This window comes from Cucurbita pepo, chromosome 14, assembly GCF_057944985.1.
Source record: "Cucurbita pepo subsp. pepo isolate OVF chromosome 14, ASM5794498v1, whole genome shotgun sequence".
Classification (NCBI taxonomy): Eukaryota; Viridiplantae; Streptophyta; class Magnoliopsida; order Cucurbitales; family Cucurbitaceae; genus Cucurbita; species Cucurbita pepo.
Window position 1 is genome coordinate 10,355,433 of NC_141811.1, and position 18,974 is coordinate 10,374,406.

The 18,974-nt window shown below is 38.8% G+C and overlaps 2 protein-coding genes across 2 annotated transcripts; one reads left to right on the plus strand and one right to left on the minus strand.

Annotated features, from left to right (window-relative positions):
• Positions 1–2,082: 2,082 nt before the first annotated feature.
• PA200 (proteasome activating protein 200) lies at positions 2,083–16,241 on the plus strand. Its single transcript, XM_023697523.2, has 35 exons — positions 2,083–2,528; positions 3,205–3,307; positions 3,379–3,491; positions 3,785–3,907; positions 4,371–4,472; positions 4,564–4,729; positions 5,008–5,124; positions 5,206–5,273; positions 5,377–5,475; positions 5,553–5,769; positions 6,200–6,433; positions 6,517–6,644; positions 6,734–6,851; positions 7,527–7,727; positions 7,798–7,953; positions 8,034–8,110; positions 8,213–8,424; positions 8,657–8,870; positions 8,951–9,030; positions 9,133–9,250; positions 9,346–9,516; positions 9,951–10,119; positions 10,199–10,242; positions 10,320–10,362; positions 10,455–10,600; positions 10,726–10,817; positions 10,898–11,796; positions 12,556–12,822; positions 12,895–12,990; positions 13,229–13,407; positions 14,208–14,289; positions 14,489–14,613; positions 14,826–14,918; positions 15,732–15,885; positions 15,962–16,241. The coding sequence occupies exons 1-35, from the start codon at positions 2,368–2,370 to the stop codon at positions 16,001–16,003; spliced, it is 5,409 nt and encodes a 1,802-aa protein (XP_023553291.2). The 5' UTR covers positions 2,083–2,367; the 3' UTR covers positions 16,004–16,241.
• Positions 16,242–16,702: 461 nt separating this feature from the next.
• LOC111810465 (transcription factor MYB80) lies at positions 16,703–18,350 on the minus strand. Its single transcript, XM_023697173.2, has 3 exons — positions 18,186–18,350; positions 17,985–18,114; positions 16,703–17,432 (listed from the first exon to the last, which is right to left on the minus strand). The coding sequence occupies exons 1-3, from the start codon at positions 18,316–18,318 to the stop codon at positions 16,736–16,738; spliced, it is 960 nt and encodes a 319-aa protein (XP_023552941.2). The 5' UTR covers positions 18,319–18,350; the 3' UTR covers positions 16,703–16,735.
• Positions 18,351–18,974: the final 624 nt, after the last annotated feature.

Below are 18,974 nucleotides of genomic sequence, written 5' to 3' on the forward strand. Positions count from 1 at the left end.
AAATTTTCGAAAGCGAGTTTGAGAGTAATGTTATTAACTATAAACAAAAAGCAACACGCGCCGTTATTTGCCTAGTCACATCCCAAAGTTACCAAAAAGTATATACTTCGGAGTTCGGAAAACGAATAACTGACTCGAGATCGTCATTGGATGTTGTGGATGAACTCAAGTTTCATACGTTGCTGACTGTCACAATCACACTTTTCTTAGTAGTGGACTTTTGTGATTGTGCAGCACGTACTCCTAATACTGAGTGAGTCAAGCCAATTTGGATTCGCGTTGTCTACGGCAAAACAACGTATGCTCGAGCCTCTGGCCTTGTTTTGAGAAGAAGATTTTAGAAAATGGGAAAAGATAAATTTTCGAAAGCGAGTTTGAGAGTAATGTTATTAACTATAAACAAAAAGCAACACGCGCCGTTATTTGCCTAGTCACATCCCAAAGTTACCAAAAAGTATATACTTCGGAGTTCGGAAAACGAATAACTGACTCGAGATCGTCATTGGATGTTGTGGATGAACTCAAGTTTCATACGTTGCTGACTGTCACAATCACACTTTTCTTAGTAGTGGACTTTTGTGATTGTGCAGCACGTACTCCTAATACTGAGTGAGTCAAGCCAATTTGGATTCGCGTTGTCTACGGCAAAACAACGTATGCTCGAGCCTCTGGCCTTGTTTTGAGAAGAAGATTTTAGAAAATGGGAAAAGATAAATTTTCGAAAGCGAGTTTGAGAGTAATGTTATTAACTATAAACAAAAAGCAACACGCGCCGTTATTTGCCTAGTCACATCCCAAAGTTACCAAAAAGTATATACTTCGGAGTTCGGAAAACGAATAACTGACTCGAGATCGTCATTGGATGTTGTGGATGAACTCAAGTTTCATACGTTGCTGACTGTCACAATCACACTTTTCTTAGTAGTGGACTTTTGTGATTGTGCAGCACGTACTCCTAATACTGAGTGAGTCAAGCCAATTTGGATTCGCGTTGTCTACGGCAAAACAACGTATGCTCGAGCCTCTGGCCTTGTTTTGAGAAGAAGATTTTAGAAAATGGGAAAAGATAAATTTTCGAAAGCGAGTTTGAGAGTAATGTTATTAACTATAAACAAAAAGCAACACGCGCTGGACGAGCATGACCGTGACACTGGTCACACACGCATTCATTATCTCATACGATAGCAGTTAAAAAATAACAAAAAATTTCGACCCTCGTTAAATATCTTGGTCCCCTAATCCTCTCAGGCAATCTCTCCCCTCAAAATCTTTAATAATCATATAGGAAAAATAATCCATAAAAATTTTGTATACTAACAACGTAGGATGTCGTAAAAGTTACAATCTTGTAAATTATATATTCTAAGCCCACTAGTAGTAAACACGAAACAAACTCCATAATGATATGATATTGTCCACTTTGAGCATAAGTTCTCATGACTTTGTTTTGGTCTTCCCCAAGAGGTCTCATACCAATGGGGAGAGAGTATTCCTTGATTATAAACCCATAATCATTCCCTAAATTAGCCGATGTGGGACTTTCATCATCCAACACCTCCCCTCGAACAAAGTACGCCTCCCCTTAATCGAGGCTCGACTCTTTTGAAGTCTTAGTTATTTTTTACTATGCCTTCGAGGAGGCTTGATTCATTTTCTTTTAGAGTTCTTTGTTCGACATTTGAAGATTTACCAATCTATCTAGGGCATGTCTCTGATACCATGTAGAGAGTCGTGTTCGTCTAACATGCTGTGTTTCGTTCTCCTCCCCAACCAATGTGGGATATCACGTGATAGATTCGAAGTTGACATTTTTCGATAAGATCCTTGAAAATAAGGTTACAATTCAACTTTAAGATTATTATGAAAATTAAAAATATTTAACATTTATAATCGATATATTGGGCAAAATTAAAAATTAATTTTTTTTTTTTAAAAGATAAATAAGTTAAAAAAAAAATTAAAATTAAATAAAGATATTATGAATAAAAACATGTCAATTTCTTTTGATCTCTCCTCGTCGTCTCTCTCTCTCTAAGCTGTTGGGTGTGACTGTGCGTCAACGTGTGTGTTCCTACGCAACGCCAAAGGCAAGGCTAAGCAAGTCATAACTTTCTTGTTGAAAAAGAAAACCAGAGGATCGAAATTGCTAAAACCCATTTCCAAATTTCCAAATTTCCAAATTTCCAAATTTCCAAATCTCCATTTTTACATTTCCCCTTTTCCTTGCTCTGTTCTATTACCTCCTGTTCTTCTTCCCCCTCAAGAACCCACAAAAACCTTCAATCCATCCTTCCCCCCTTTCACTATTTCGATTCTTCCCAATCTGCACTTCTCTCACCTTTTGAATCTTCGTTTTGGATTCCCAGAATGCATCTCTACAATGCTTGGCTTCCTCCCCCTGTTGCTCTTGATACCCACAAGGAGAAGGAATCTTTCGCTCTCGTCGTCAATTCCCTCAACGATTCTTATCGCCCTGATGATCTTGATTCTGTTTATTCCACTCTCAAATGGGTCTCCGTTATTGACCTGTCAGTATTTCCCCTTTTCCTTGATTCTGATTCGCCTCTTAATTTCTTTTGCTTTTCAATCACTGTTTACTTCCTCTTCTTCCCTCTCTTACTTCTTTAACTTTGTTTGCTTTTTTCTCTTTTTTTTTTTGGGATTAGCTTCTTTAATACTATGAGGATTTAGCAATTAATCGAGGTTTAAGGGCTTTAACCATCTTTCAACTCAGTTAATCTGAATTGGGTCACTCGTTTCCCTCAAAAAACATGTTTCCCTTTGCTTATAATACTCCTACTATGGATTAGTATGTCTCCGGAAATCTAGGAATTCTATTTATTTACTAAGCATGTGGAGCTGTCCTGCTACCCGGATCATACAAAGATCTTTATTTCTATGTTCTTGGATATCTGGACTTCTGGTGGAAGTAATTAGTTCAGGGAAAGGTGCGCTAATTAGCTTGAGTGGCAGAACTTTGCTGCAAATACTATAAGAAATGTCGACTTAATGGAGCTTAATGATTTGTTAAAATTTGAGCTGAAATGAGGGGGAGACTAGGAAGAACTGTCCGGGATATTATTGATTGTTTGGATTTCATTTGCTATGTTGGTCGTGCTTTAGTACTTTTGTAGCTACGTTCCCTCTCCGATTTTCGAGAGAGTGTTAGTCATGAATGTAACGACTTAGATGCTTATCGTGCAGTTTTATCAAAGCGAAAAGCGAAGTATCGTTGGAGGATGTGGCTGCTGTTGTAGATATTGGGTTAGAGTTGTTTCATATGTCACAAGGCAAGCTGTATGCTCAGGTACGGATTTTTTACGTTTGAAAGGTTTTATATTTATTGTTGCTAAAGGAAGATTGTATTTATTTTTATAGGTCAGATGGGGAAATATTCTAGTCAGGATACTAAATAAGTATTCGAAGAGGCTTTCCTTGAAAGTTCAGTGGCGACCGTTGTACGACACTCTGGTTCATACGCATTTTACTAGGTTAGTCATCCTAACAAGAAACTGTGATGGTTATTAGAACACGGAATATGTTAAATCGTCTTGCGAAGGGTTTTTCATGTCTCTTAAAACTCATCGTGCTCGTTAGTATTAAGTTCATTCATTTCTAAATTGGTAGTGTGGGTTTCATCATCACTTTCAGACTGATCGTTTTAATAGCTAATGTTCGGATCCTGGTCTATGAACTGTAAAATATCCATGATTGCTTGTATTTGTTTGCTAATTTGCTTCGTAATCTGTTCTGAGAGCTTTTTTTTTTTTGTTCTTTCGATCAGGAACACTGGTCCAGAAGGTTGGAGATTAAGACAGCGGCATTTTGAAGCGATTACCTCTCTTGTAAGGTCTTGCCGGAGATTCTTCCCAGCCGGTTCTGCTGCCGATATATGGACAGAGTTTAGGTGGTGCTATGACGCTATTCGTTGTATTCCAAATTTTCTTCGCTTTCTTATTTTTGTTTTGTTTAGTTTTTTTATGCATATATTCTAAAATATATATAGTACCACGGAGTGACGTAGTGGCGAAAAGGATGAGCTGAAAATCCAAATGCTCTTAGGTGGTGATATTGAGTTAGTAGCTACTCTCTAAATATTAATAATTTACTCGTGTTAACTCGATAAGTTGTAGTATCAGACACTAGCTAGGAATCGTTGAAGGTGTGTGAAAATTAGCTTCGAAACCCTCAATTACGATAAATTTTTCGTATACTCTCAGTCATGCAAATAAGAAAATTGTTCCTAAACTTTTGGTTTTTAAAAAATTCGTGTTCTCATTTCTATCGTCAATGCATAAAAGGTCATCTACGGACCGGTCACCCACATTTTTTTCCAATTAATTCTCGACTTAACTTGGTCAATTTTGCAGATCTATGTTGGAAAATCCTTGGCATAATTCATCCTTTGAAGGTTCTGGTTTTGTCAGACTGTTTCTTCCTACCAATTTAGACAACCAAGACTTTTTTACACAGTAAGGAGTTCTTTTCATATGTGAAATTTCATTTGTAGTATTTTTTTTTAGCTCACTTATCAGATTATAACTTCCTGCCACTGTATGATAGCAATTGGATTGAAGAGTGTATGCAGTACTGGGACTCGATTCCAAATTGCCAATTCTGGAACAGTCAGTGGGCTGCCATTATAGCTCGTGTCGTCAAGAATTACAGTTTCATAGACTGGGAGCGTTTTTTGCCTACGCTGTTCACTAGGTTCTTGAACATGTTTGAGGTGAGTATGTGAACTTTGCAAGTTATTTTTAATTATGTTAGATATTGGTTAGAAAGTACCTTGCTGGTTGCTACGCGTTAGTTGAGCTTCATGAACTGCAAATTTAAGGATCGTCTTAAATAATCGACGGGTGGATTCTGTTTGTTAGTTACCTGGTTGTAGTTGAGCACGAACCTTGTCCTATGATGTCATTCATAAAGTTCAATATGTCGATTATGCTAGAGACCTTTTTTGTGGTTCATTTTGTTATAATTATCCTTCATGTGAAAAAATTGTAGGTTCCAGTGGCAAATGGTAGTGGATCATATCCATTCTCTGTGGACGTTCCCCGAAACACGAGGTTCTTGTTTTCCAATAAGATGGGCACCCCATCTAAAGCCATTGCAAAATCAATCGTAAGTTGATTTTATCGAGCTTCTATGATCTGATATTCATGGGAGATATTATAAAAACGTGCGTTAATGTTTAAATTACAGGTATATCTACTCAAACCTGGTAGTTCAGCACAGTTTCACCTCGAGAAATTGGTCAACCTTCTCGAACAGTGAGTTCATTGTCATTTTAAAGCTTGCTATTTTTGTGTCTACAAAACTTCTCTTTCTATTATTTTCAATTAAATCTCACAGAAAAAAAAAAAATTGTAACAGATATTATCATCCTTCTAATGGTGGGCGTTGGACTTACGTGTTAGAGCGGTTTTTGCTTCATTTGGTTATTACCTTCCGGAAACGGCTTCAAGCTGAGCAGTGAGAATTTCCCTTATTTGGTTAGCAGAACATATTGTTACCCATTATGGCTTTCTAATAAAGTACTGTTATTCCAGGAAAGCAGATGAGAATAATCAGAACAAGCTGTATTTAGGACCATCAGAAAGAAAATCTTTTGTCAATACAATCCTGAAGTTAATCGATCGTGGTCAGTATAGCAAAAATGAACATCTATCTGAAACCGTTGCAGCCGCGACCTCTATTTTATCTTATGTAGAGCCTTCTTTGGTTCTTCCCTTCGTGGCCTCACGATTTCATATGGCCTTGGAGACGGTTAGTCATATTGCCTTTTCTTAAAACGCTTATATCCCTAAAATTAGGATATGTCATTTGTACGTGGGCTGTGTTGTTTTGACTCGTAATTGACACCAAACCAAGTACGTTCGTTTCCTTATAGCGGAATCTGACAAAAATCTATTTTATAAAGCCGACTGAAATTGATCTATTATGGTATTTTCGGTCGATTGAATACCAGGTTAAATGTTTTTATTAGGTTTTTTAGATGAAAATGAAAAGTTCATCTAAACTAACATGTTAGGTCCTGTTTCCGTGGTGTGTGCAGGCTTTATTTTAACCTTTACTTGAGTCTACGAGTCGTTTGAGGGTTTCCCATTGCAAAATAAATTCCGTATGCTCTTTTATTTGGTTGGAAGTGTTTTGTCGTTGCTTGTGATTAGTTTACTTCTCCATTTTGTTTATCCAGATGACTGCTACCCACCAGTTGAAAACTGCTGTTATGTCGGTTGCATTTGTTGGGCGTCCGTTGTTTCTGACAGCTTTATCAGCTTCAGCTGTACAGTCAGTCGATCTTGTTGCTGATGACGAGTTCGTTAATCTTCTCATGGTTTCACTATCCAATGCCTTACTTGGTATGGATGCCAATGATCCTCCTAAAACTCTGGCCACCATGCAATTAATTGGTTCTCTATTCTCCAATGTGAGTACACAAGTTACAACGACATTCATTTTGGTCTGATTTCTCCTTAACTCTGCCTCTGATGATCAAAACATAATTTGCAGTTAGCTTCTTTGAATGATAACTTAGACGAGCTGTCTATTATTCCAATGATCCGATTTTCCGAATGGTTGGATGAGTTCTTATGTCGCTTATTCTCCTTACTTCTGCACCTGGAACCTAGCAGCGTTCTGTAAGTAATGGAACTTTTGGCCTAATCGTTCTTTTAATCCGTTTTCAATTGCTAAATCGATATTCAGACGTTACTAATTGCTTTGGCAGGAATGAAGGTCTACTTTCTTCATCAACTTCAGGAACTTTTCTGGTTGATGATGGACCTTACTACTACTGTATGCTTGAGATATTGCTTGGAAGGCTTTCAAAACCATTATTTGCTCAGGTTTCATAGACTTCAACACTGCTTCAGCTTTGTTTTTGTAACAGCCCAATCCCACCGTTAGCAGATATTGTCCTCTTTAGGCTTTCCCTTTCGAGCTTTCCCTCAAGGTTTTTAAAACGCGTTTACTAGGTAGAGGTTTCCACACCCTTATAAAGGGTGTTTCGTTCTCCTCTTCACCCGATGTGGGATCATCCACCCCCCTTCGAGGTCCAGTGTCCTCGTTGGCACTCGTTCTTTTCTCCAATCGATGTGGGACCCCCACAAAATCCATACCCTTCGGGGCTCAGCGTCCTTACTGGCACATCGCCTCACGTCCACCCCCTTTGGGGCTCAGCCTACCCGCTGGCATATCGTCCGGTGTCTGGCTTTGATACCATTTGTAACAGCCCAGACCCACCGTTAGCAAATATTGTCCTCTTTGGGCTTCCCCTCAAGGTTTTTAAAACGTGTCTGCTAGGGAGAGGTTTCCACACCCTTATAAAGGGTGTTTCGTTCTCCTCCCCAACCGATGTGGGATTTTCCATTTATCATCTTTCTTATTTGGCTCTTACTTGGTGTTCATACCCGTAGTCTGCCGCTCTCATACTCCCTTTGGCAAAGGGTTTGTCCCTTATTTGCCCTTTCTTTTTGTAATTTCCCACAGGGCATAATTTTATTGTCTTTTACCACATGCAGGCTTTGAAGAAAATTTCGAAATTTGTCAAGACAAATATTCTTCCAGGTGCAGTGGCAGAGGTTGGACTTCTTTGTTGTGCATGTGTTCATTCCGACCCAGAAGAGGCCGTTGCTCAACTTGTTGCGCCAGTTTTGTTATCTGCTATATCCAATATGAAAACAATGCCTAGTACAGGATTGGGAGGGGAAGGAAAATCCAAGGTTCATTTAACTTTACAAATTTTGTGTCAATAATTTGATAAGTGAAGAATTATAACAATTTTCTTTTCAGGGAAAACCAGCACTTTCTCCAGCTCTTGAAACTGCAATTGACTATCACTTGAAGATGTTATCTGTAGCCGTCAGTTATGGAGGCCCAGCACTACTTCCTTATAAAGACCAATTCAAGGAAACTATTGCTTGTGGTTTTGATTCACCATCTTGGAAGGTCAATGTCTGCTTACTTTATCTTTATGCTTGTGGTTTGTTTCGTCCGTTTTGAAAATTTTTCTTATGGTCGTACGACAGGTAAATGGGGCCGCCGATCATCTTCTCCGGTCTCTCCTAGGGAGTTTGATTCTCTATTATCCTATTGATCAGTACATGTATGCCCATCTCTTTCCATTACCATTCTAGTCGATCTTCCTATATCCATCTCTTTACTCTTTTTCCCAATTCATTTGGAAGTTTAAATTTCTGGTTTCCAGGTGCACGATACGTCATCCTGATGCTCCAGCATTAGAGGAATGGATCAGTACGAAAGATTATTCAGATGACGCGTCACCATTATTGATCCCCAAGTGGCACATTCCAAATGATGCAGAAATTCAGTTTGCAAATGAATTGTTGGATCTTCATTTTCAATCAGCTTTGGATGATCTGTTAAAAATTTGTGAAAGCAAAACTCATGCTGATCCAGGTGCTGTACATTATTGTTCCTTTAGGTAGATTTTGTCAGGAAGGATACGAGTGGTTTTCGGAGTTCACCGACATTTTTTTGGGCGTTTTTTTAACAAGAAATAAAGAGCTCACTGATTTCAAAGATCCCATCAGTAGCTCACTACATTAATATGTTCGATTGTTGTCTTTTGCCTGAAGATTATCGTTATGCAAGAAACGAAGTAATAACACTACGCTATTTGATCATGCAGGAGACGAGAAAGATCACTTGAAAGTGATTCTATTGCGGATTGATTCTTCATTGCAAGGTGTTTTGTCTTGCATGCCTGATTTCATTCCATCCTTCAAGAATGGGAAGGTTGGAAGTCCAGTTCCTTCTTTCTTTATAGCTGGGGCATCAGGTCCAAGTGTTGGCTCCACTAAATTAAGGGAAAAAGCGGCAGATATAATACACGCAGCCTGCAGGTCCATCATGAATCTTATTTTTGTTTTCAGTTTGTCATGGTCTAATATGCTGATCGCTACTTTTATCGTGTCGTGAGCAGGTATTTGCTGGAAAAGAAAGCTGATGACAGCGTTTTATTGATACTCATTATTCGCATAATGGATGCTTTAGGAAATTATGGTAAAGTACTCATTGTCTTGGCTACACTTCGTGTTTTTATCTTTGGCCCAACTCCTATTCGTATCTCTTCGTAAAACAACTAATGTTTTTTCTTTCATATAGGTAGTTTGGAATACGATGAATGGTCCAACCATAGGCATGCTTGGAAGTTGGAATCTGCTGCTATTATTGAGCCTCCTACAAATTTCATCATGTCCACTCGCTCGAAAGGCAAAAAAAGGTAGCATTTTCTGTTCCTTTCGTTTTTAAAGACTTCACTCGGTAATATTATCGTACTTTACTCGGTATAAGTATTTTTCTTAATTTTTTCATCAGGCCGAGGTGGGCACTTATTGACAAAGCATACATGCACAGTACGTGGAGATCGTCACAATCATCGTACCATTTATACCGAGTTGCTGGAAATTTCTGTCCATCGGAGCATGTGATTCTTTTGGTGGATGATCTCTTGAATCTCTCCTTGCACAGTTACGAAACTGTTCGAGTGTAAGTCTTCTAAGGCATTACCCTGTAGACATGGTACTATCTACTGAATATTATTGCAAACATTTAATCTTGCTCTGTGCATTATAAAGAAGTGAACCTTTTGAAGATAGTGGTGGACATCAGAACCGACTTAACTGAACTGAATTGGTCAGACTCGTCTGACGTTTTCATAATTCTTCTATGGAATTTACTATTATAAGGAACGAGATTAACGCTTAAGGGACAGGATCAATAATTAGGATTGACTATGTTCTAGTAACACGGTCTGCTACATTTTCCCGTTAGGTATTGGGCTTAAGTACATTGATATCAATCCCTTCATGATCCTAATACATTGATATCAATTCTGCATATTTCTGATTTGTCTATTTCATATATGATCTCTAACTCTGTATTATAAGTGCTTTAATTTAAAATTTTGACTTACTGCTCAGACTTGCTGGAAAATCTCTTATGAAGTTGCTAAAGAGATGGCCATCTATGATTTCAAAGTGTGTTCTTTCTCTTTCTGAGAATTTAAAGAACCCTGACTCGCCTGAATATGCTGTACTAGGTTCCTGTGCAATTCTTGCCACCCAAACAGTTCTTAAGCACATGACAGTGGTAACTATCATAATACAAGTATTTGAACAGAGTACATTAGTGATGAAATGTTCATGATATATTTTCCTTTCTCTACCAGGATTCGAAGTCGTTTTCGTCATTTATTTTTGGAATTCTTTCAAGGTAACTTCTTTTTCCTGCCTTGAATCCATTTCATTTAAATATCTGTCGTGTTCGCTTATTCTCGTTTTCTCCTGAAGCTCCCATCATGAATCACTGAAAGCCCAGAAAGCAATCAATGAGGTAAAGCAACCTCCAAAATAATTCGATGGCAGTTTCGATATTATCATTAATGAAGAACCTTCAGTAATAATACCTCATGTGATTTTCTGCAGCTATTTGTCAAATTTAACATTCATTTTTCTGGAGTATCTAAGAGTATTTTCTTAGCATCCGAGAAACAAATGGGTGAAATGGATTTTGCTGATCTGGTTTCTCAGCTTAGTTCGATGAGTTTCGATTCTACCAGCTTACACTGGCGGTAAATTTCTTATTTGGAAGATCGGTTATGTTCATCGCCCGACTTTGAGGGACAATTGCACACTATGATGGCTTTTACTTGTGGGATTTTTAAATCAAGTTAAATGTTTCCTTCATTTTATGTAGGTACAATTTGATGGCGAACAGAGTTTTGCTTTTATTGGCGATGGCATCCCGGAATAATCCGAGCTCCTTGAAGATCCTCGGTGAAACTGCAGGTTTGATGAGTGATTTTTGTGATGAATCAATTTATTTTTGTTTTCTATTTCTTGAATTTCGTATGTCAATGCTTTTCCAGGTCACTTCTTGATGAATTTGAAAAGTCATCTCCCTCAAACAAGGATTCTTGCAATCTCAGCCTTGAATACTTTATTGAAAGAATCACCTTACAAAGTTTCAGTTCAGGAAGAACAGGGCTCGCCTATGGAAATGCAATTAGATTCAAAGTCATCCCTCGAAAAAGCTTTGACACAAATTTTTCAAGAAGACGGTTTTTTCAACGAGACTTTTAATAGTCTTTCTCATGTTCACATAACTGATGCTGATGCTGCAGCCTCTGGTGGAAACCATAGAAACTCTTCTTTCCAGAGTCAAGCTGACAAATCAATCACCCGTTTTTATTTCGACTTCTCGGCTTCATGGCCTCGCACTCCTAGTTGGATATCATTGATAGGAAGTGATACCTTTTACTCGAATTTTGCCCGGATTTTCAAACGGTTGATACAGGAATGTGGCATGACTGTTCTATCATCACTAAAAAGTACATTGGAAGAATTTGCGAATTCGAGTGAGAGGTCTAAGCAATGTGTTGCTGCTGAAGCATTGGCTGGCATATTGCATTCTGATGTTGATGGCCTTTTTGATGCTTGGGAAAGCTGGATTATGGTCCAGTTGCAGAATATTATTCTGGCACAGTCGGTAGAATCCGTACCCGAGTGGGCAGCTTGTATACGCTATGCGGTCACGGGAAAAGGGAAATATGGAACAAGAGTTCCTTTCTTAAGACAACAGATTCTGGAATGTTTGGCTAGACCTTTGCCTGCAGGAGCAACTACCACTGTTGTAGCCAAGCGCTATGCTTTTCTATCAGCATCGCTTATAGAGTTATCCCCTTCGAAAATGCCATCAGCGGAGATACGCCTACATATTACACTTCTCGAGGAGCTACTTGGCAATATGTGTCATTCTTCTGCCCAGGTAAGCGTGCATCCGTTCTATTCAATTATATTTTACAGTTTCATTCTGCTTGCATGTCTTCTAAAGCCTAAAGGTATAATTGGGAGTCCCACGTTGGCTAATTTAGGGAATGATCATGAGTATAAGTAAGGAATACATCTCCACTAAAAGAGGCCTCTTTGGGAAGCCCAAAGTAAAGCCATAAGAGCTTATGCTCAAAGTGGACAATATTATACCATGCCCTTAATTTAGTCATGTCAATAGAATCCTCAAATGTCGAACAAAGAAGTTGTGAGCCTCGAAGGTGTAGTCAAAAGTGACTCAAGTGTCGAACAAAGGGTGTACTTTGTTCGAGGACTCCAGAGAAGGAGTCGAGTCTCGATTAAGAGGAGGCTGTTCGAGGGCTCCATAGGCCTTAGGAGGAGGCTTTATAGTGTACTTTGTTCGAGGGGAGGATTGTTGAGGGTTGTTGGGAGGGAGTCCCACATTGACTAATTTAGGGAATGATCGTGAGTTTATAAGTAAGGAATACATCTCCATTGGAATGAGGCTTTTTGGGGAAACCCAAAGCAAAGCCATGAGAGCTTATGCTCAAAGTAAACAATATCATACGATTATGGAGAGTCGTGATTCCTAACAAACATTATAAGGTTAGGACGTTATTTTGTTTAGTTAATTAAGAGATAGGGCTTCTAAACACAGATGTCTTAAAGAATTGTGTGGGATTCCTAAAGGTGTATGTAATTCTTCTTTAACCTTGGTGTTGGTTTTCTTGGACAGGTAAGGGAAGCAATAGGTGTGACTCTCTCTGTTGTTTGCTCAAACATTAGACTTCTTGCATCTCATCCTCATGATCAACAAGAAGATGTTCGTGTTGAACTTAAAGAAGAAAGATGGGTTAAGCTATTTATTGAACGCGCAACTCAGGCAGTAAAGAACATACACAACTCGAGCCATTCGTCTAACTTGGACGCATCAAAGGACAATGAAGTTCAAAATGGACACTCGAACGTTGATTCAGAAGATGATGTCAAATGGATGGAAACGGTAAATATGATAGCTATTTGTTTTGAACTTTCAAGAATCTATCATTTATTGAACTCTCTTCCACTTCTGCAGCTATTCCATTTTCTCATATCATCAATGAAGTCCGGAAGGTCATCTCATTTGTTAGATGTTATTGTGGGTCTTCTATATCCTGTAATTTCGTTGCAGGTATGCAAAACCGAACTTTACTATTGCGCATATTTGATTGATTTAATTGCAAGTTGCAAAATTTTCGAACATTTAGAGAGCTTTGATGGACTTAGATCGATAAAGAGACTCGTGCGTTTTGTTTCTTGTGTCGTTTTGTCTCCTTAGAACTCAAGAACACCATTGTACAACTTATAGAACAGATCTTATTCAAATACTATATATGGTTACTTATAATCATTATTCTTTGGTTATGAAGGAAACATCAAATAAAGATTTGTCAACATTAGCAAAGGCAGCTTTTGAATTGCTTAAATGGAGGGTCTTCTGGGAACCTCATTTGCAGAAGGTTATATCTGTAATTCTCTCTTCAGCTGGTGATTCTAACTGGAGAACAAGATCTGCTACCTTGACATATCTTCGGTCATTCATGTACAGGTAGACTGTTAGTTGGCTGTCTGATAACTCTACTTCGAACCAATTTCGAACCAATGCCTCTGTTCTTTAAATTAGTTCCACTTGGAAATAAGACGTCAGTTGGGGAGGAGAACGAAACATTCTTTATAAGGGTGTGAAACCTGTCTCTACCAGACGCATTTTAAAAACCTTGAGGGAAAGCTCAAATAGGACAATATTTGCTAGTGGCGGGCTTGGGCTTGGGCTTGGGCTGTTACAAATGGTATCAAAGCCAGGCACTGGGCGGAGTGCTAGCGAGGACGCTAGACCACGTGGATTGTGAGATCCCACATCGGTTGGAGAGGAAAACAAAGCATTCCTTATAAGAGCGTGGAAACCTCTCCCTAGTAGACACGTTTTAAAAACCTTGAGGAGAAGCTCGAAAGAGAAAGCCCAAAGAGAACAATATCTGCTAGTGGTGGGCTTGGGTTGTTACAAATGGTATCAGAGCCAGGTATCGGGCGATGTGCCAACGAGGACGTTGGGCTTCCAAGGGGGTGGATTGGGAGATCCCAATTCGGTTGAAGAGGAAAACGAAGCATTCCTTATAAGAGTGTGGAAACCTCTCCCTAGTAGACATGTTTTAAAACTGTGAAGCTAACGGTGATATGTAACCGGCCAAAGCGGACAATATTTGCTAGCGGTGGGCCTATGTTGTTACATAAGACTTCGAATTAAGTCCTTGTTCCGTGATGCCATAATCTTAACCTCTCAATTTTATTCGATATTGAATTACTTTTAGTATATTTTTTACCCTTTTTTTTTTTTGGTAATAAACACAGGCACACGTACATTCTCACAAGTTCAGAGAAACAACAAATTTGGAGAACTGTTGAGAAGCTTCTTATAGACAGCCAAGTCGAGGTAAGTTCCTGATTCGTATTTATTAACAATTATGCGAGTATGTTAAGAAAACAATTATCTTCTGTAGTTCAAATGTAGTCCGACTCGGTTATATCAATGCACTAGGCTTCGCTGATAGCGATTTTGTTACTTAATAAGCCCCTTGGCCGAGGACTCAATTCGTATCGTCTTTTGATAACGTACCTAATATTTGAATCAGATACGAGAGCATGCTGCAGCGGTTCTAGCAGGCCTTATGAAGGGCGGGGACGAAGATCTGGCTAGAGATTTCCGTGAGCGAGCGTGCAGGGAAGCAAATAATCTCCAAGCAAAGAGAAGAAAGAGGTTAATTTCAAGTCCCATATAAATGTCATCTACCTTATAAAAGAACGTCATTGATTACTTTCATGGGCATGTTTTTATCCTTAGGAATGTGAAATGATAATCAATGTCTTGTATGTTTGACATTTTAGTATGGCTTTAATGCTAAATTGGTATGTATTCCGCACTTATTGCACGTACTATCGTCTCAAAGAATTTTATGTTGTCGATTTCAGAAATTTAAGTTCGGGTCAGTCTCTAGCTACGGTTCACGGTGCGGTACTTGCTTTGACAGCTTCTGTCTTGTCAGCTCCTTACGATATGCCGAGGTATGTCTGCTTATTCTTGAAAGCTTGTTTTGTAATATACTTGGGACAGCCAAGCTTGTTAATCGATATAGTAAGCATTTTACTCGTATAGGGTTGTTAGGAATCACGGACGGCCACAATGGTATGATATTGTCCACTTTGAGCGTAAGCTCTCATGGCTTTACTTTTGGTTTTCCCAAAAGACCTCGTACCGATGGAGATGTATTCCTTACTTATAAAACCCATGATTATCCCCTTAATTAGCCAAGGTGGGACTCCTCCCAACATTCCTCAACAATCCTCCCCTCGAACAAAGTATGGAGCCTTTGAACAACCTCCCCTTAATCGAGGTTCGACTCCTTATCCATATGGAGCACTCGAACAAAGTATACTCTTTATTCGAGGATTCTATTGACATGACTAAGTTAAGGGCATGATTCTGATATCATGTTAGGAATCGCAAACCTCCACAGTGGTATGATATTGTCTACTTTGAGCATAAGCTCTCGTAGCTTTACTTTTGGTTTTCCCAAAAGATCTCGTACCAATGGAGATGTATTGCTTACTTATAAATTCTTCCGAACATTCCTCAACGGTGGTTTTCCTCATTAGTTCAATTCCTACCCATGCTAAATATGTTGGCTGATTCCAAGTTAGCTAGGGTGTATGATCATTCAACATACTTAGCACATCCACCCAACCCGAACGGTTTAAGTTTAGGTTTCCCGCTTGGGATCTTCTCTGGGACTGGTTTGGGGAGTTTTGCTAGTTGAACCATCTGAACTATATAGACATATAAATTCATACAATTTCTTGTATCTACTATTATTTCAGTTGGCTGCCCGAGTGCGTCACTCTGCTCGCTCGGTTCAGCGTGGAGCCATCACCTGTGAAAGTTACTGTAACAAAAGCCATTGCGGAGTTTCGAAGGACTCATGCCGATACTTGGAACATTCAGAAAGATTCATTTAATGAAGAACAACTAGAGGTGGGATGATTCTTTTAGCATGATATATCTGATATTTCGAGATCGATCGACGCTTATTATCCTTGTGTTTTTGCAGATTCTGGCAGATACGTCCTCATCATCATCATACTTCGCTTGATCAAATAGTGTACAATTGGGTGGAAAAGATATAGTTAAAAGAATGTAGTGAGTCGATATTCTTGTATAAACATTATTGATCATATTCTATTGCAGCCCTCGTTATCGAGCTGTGTCGGTTCAAAGTATTGCATTGTTCGAGGCTCGTAGAATTTAGTAACGAGATGAAGCGCCACTGTCCCTACTGCCTTCATCTTATGGTACATTCGGACTATCTAAAATGAATGTTCTTAGCCACATCTCCTTGCTTTCTATTATTATTTGCTCTTATATAATTACATAATTCAACTAATTAAAATATTATATTTTGGACGAAAAAAATTGAATAATAAATTATTAATTTTGTTTTTTAAATTTGTCTATTACGGTGATCGGTTAAGAATGTCTCGTGATCGTAATCATATTCATTTGTCGATCTTTTTTATATTTGATGATTAATTTTACAATTGGAATTTTGAATACTATACTAATATCACGTTTGAAAGTAAGTTAATATTTTTTTAAAAAAAGTTTAAAATTATTATTAAAAAAAGAATATTTTTAGAACAAATATTAAGAGTAATTTTATTAATTTAACGGATTTTAGTGCCAAGTTTAAGAACTCAAAAACTCGAAACCAACGATGCTCGATCGTTTGGGACAAAAAATGGAAGAGAAAAAAAAAAAGAATTAATTGCTAGAGTTGTAAGGCTTTGTTGAATGATTTAGAAATTCTGTTTTATTTTCATCTTCCTCAGACTATTGGATTCATCAGATCATCACATGGTAAATCCCACAACACTGAGTTTGAACTGAAAATACTTGTTCTATTTCTCATCTCTTTGCCACTCTCTGATAGCTCTTCTTCTGTTTCTTCAAGAATTTCATGCAGTTGCCCCTGTTGTTCGGCTGTGCACGTACTTCCCGTACATAAGCTCTGGCTCCATGATGACCCGTCCCCCTCGGTCCCGAACGACAGTGGAGCGTATTGGAACTCCGACGTTGATGCAGGAAAACAATTGCTTGTCCCTACTGCATCAGTAGAATTCCAAGGCTTATATGGGGAAATGAGATCAGGCTGTTGAATGGCTCTTGACAAACCAAGTTTGATATTCTCAACAGTACCATCTTTCTCATTTTGTTTGCCGTGAATGTACGTTCCTGTCGTGCTTCCGGGCAGTACGTTAGCTTGTTGAAGCTGGAAATCGACGCGCTTCTTTGTAAGAAGGTGAAGCATTTCGTCTTTGAAGCAGCCGAGGGCTGCTTCGGCAAGATGGGAAACTTGTGGAGGAGCCAAAGTAGTGGCGATTTCAGCCATGAGATGGGAGAATGGCTTGTGAGTGACTGGATCAATGCCCATTCCTGATAGCTTCTTCTTCAACTTAGTGTTCCAGTGATTCTTGACATCATTATCGGTTCGACCAGGTAATTGAGCTGCAATCAATGACCACCTGCAGGGTCGAAATCGATCCACTTTCATACAACAAAGTCATAATACACAATTCATAAGCAATGTTTGTTGGAAATGACCAACGATCAAAATATGTAACGGCCCAGGTCAACCACTAGTCGATATTGTCCTCTTTGGACTTTCTCTTTTGGGTTCCCCTCAAGGCTTTAAAACGCGTCTGCTAAGTAGAGGTTTCCACACCCTTATAAAGGATATTTCGTTCTCCTCCCCAACCAACGTGGGATATCACAAAATATATCGAAACAAATAATTGAAGCAGGAGAGAGCTTTTGAAAGAAGGAACCTTAAGCACTTATGTTTTTCAATTCTCTCGATTGTTGTGAAACTAGCATACATCTAATCATGAGTATTTATACGGGAGAAAGCACAACTAGTTTGCTAAACTTTCTGCTCAAGTTAAGCAACTACTAACCATTCCCCTCAACAAAAGACTAACAATTTCTTTGGGAAGCCCAAGAGCAAACCAGACAATATCATACCATGGTGGAGATTCGTGATTCCTAACAATATTAACGTTAAGAAGATAGTGTACCTGTTGCCAACAACAGAATGTAGCTTGACAATAGTTTGTTCTTCCATATCGGAAAACTGGCCATGCTTCAGGTCGGGGCGAAGGTAATTAGTCCAACGTAGCCGACAGCTCTTCCCACATCTTTGGAGACCTGAATGTGATAGCAGCATTAGGCATTAAGTAAGGTAATAGCTTGAAATGTTTGTAAAGAGAGAGTGATACCAGCATTCTTGGGGATAAGGCGCCAGTTTCGAGTGCCGTGCTGGACGATGTAGGACGACAGCTTGTTATCTTCTTCAGGAGTCCACTGTCCTCTCTTAACATTTTCCTTCTCACAGCACGGAATTCTGCCCATTTGTCTTTCTTTTCTTTTCTGTCTTTCTCAGTGTTTTTTTTTTTTTTTTTTTTGTTCAGACAAAGAAAAAGAAAAAGAAAAAGAGGGTGTTTTTTTGTATTATGGGAAGAGAGTAGATTGGGATTGTTATATATAATGGGGAGTGGGAAATGAGAAGTGATTGCATGGGGTTTGGTTATATGGAAAAAGAGAGAGAGAGAGAGAGAGGCATCAAAGGTGCATGATTTTATTAAAAAATTCAACGCCATTGAGCGTGTGAGATGGTGGGTAGCTCACTCTTCAGACACCTGGTCAACCCTCTCTCTACCTCTCCCCATCTTTCTCTCTCCTCCACTCGTTGACTCTTTTCCGGGGTCATAATAAAACAGGCCGATATGAATCGAAATATGTCGAAACAAATGAAATAACAAAAAAAGGACATCGTGGAGGGAGAGAGCTTTTGAATAGAGGAACCTTAAGCACTTATGCTTGTTAATTCTCTTGGTTGTTGTGAAAAAGCATACCTTAGGCACTAACTAACTTCATAAACTTAAAACTTAGTCCACAACTTGGCAACTACGGCCATTCTCCTATAGTTGCTCCATAAGTGAGTAACTTATTCTACTTCATAAACTCTTATTAATTAATCTTGAGTTCAGACTTTACAGTGAATAAAT

Excerpts from the sequence above, each read along its gene's own strand:
- PA200 (XM_023697523.2), top strand. The coding sequence starts at position 2,368 with ATGCATCTCTACAATGCTTGGCTTCCTCCCCCTGTTGCTCTTGATACC. Across the intron at positions 3,492-3,784 it reads GTTCATACGCATTTTACTAG|GAACACTGGTCCAGAAGGTT; the intron begins GTTAGTCATCCT and ends TCTTTCGATCAG. Across the intron at positions 12,823-12,894 it reads ATGTCAAATGGATGGAAACG|CTATTCCATTTTCTCATATC; the intron begins GTAAATATGATA and ends CCACTTCTGCAG.
- LOC111810465 (XM_023697173.2), bottom strand. The coding sequence starts at position 18,318 with ATGGGCAGAATTCCGTGCTGTGAGAAGGAAAATGTTAAGAGAGGACAG. Across the intron at positions 18,115-18,185 it reads CCTTATCCCCAAGAATGCTG|GTCTCCAAAGATGTGGGAAG; the intron begins GTATCACTCTCT and ends TATCACATTCAG. Across the intron at positions 17,433-17,984 it reads CATTCTGTTGTTGGCAACAG|GTGGTCATTGATTGCAGCTC; the intron begins GTACACTATCTT and ends TCGACCCTGCAG.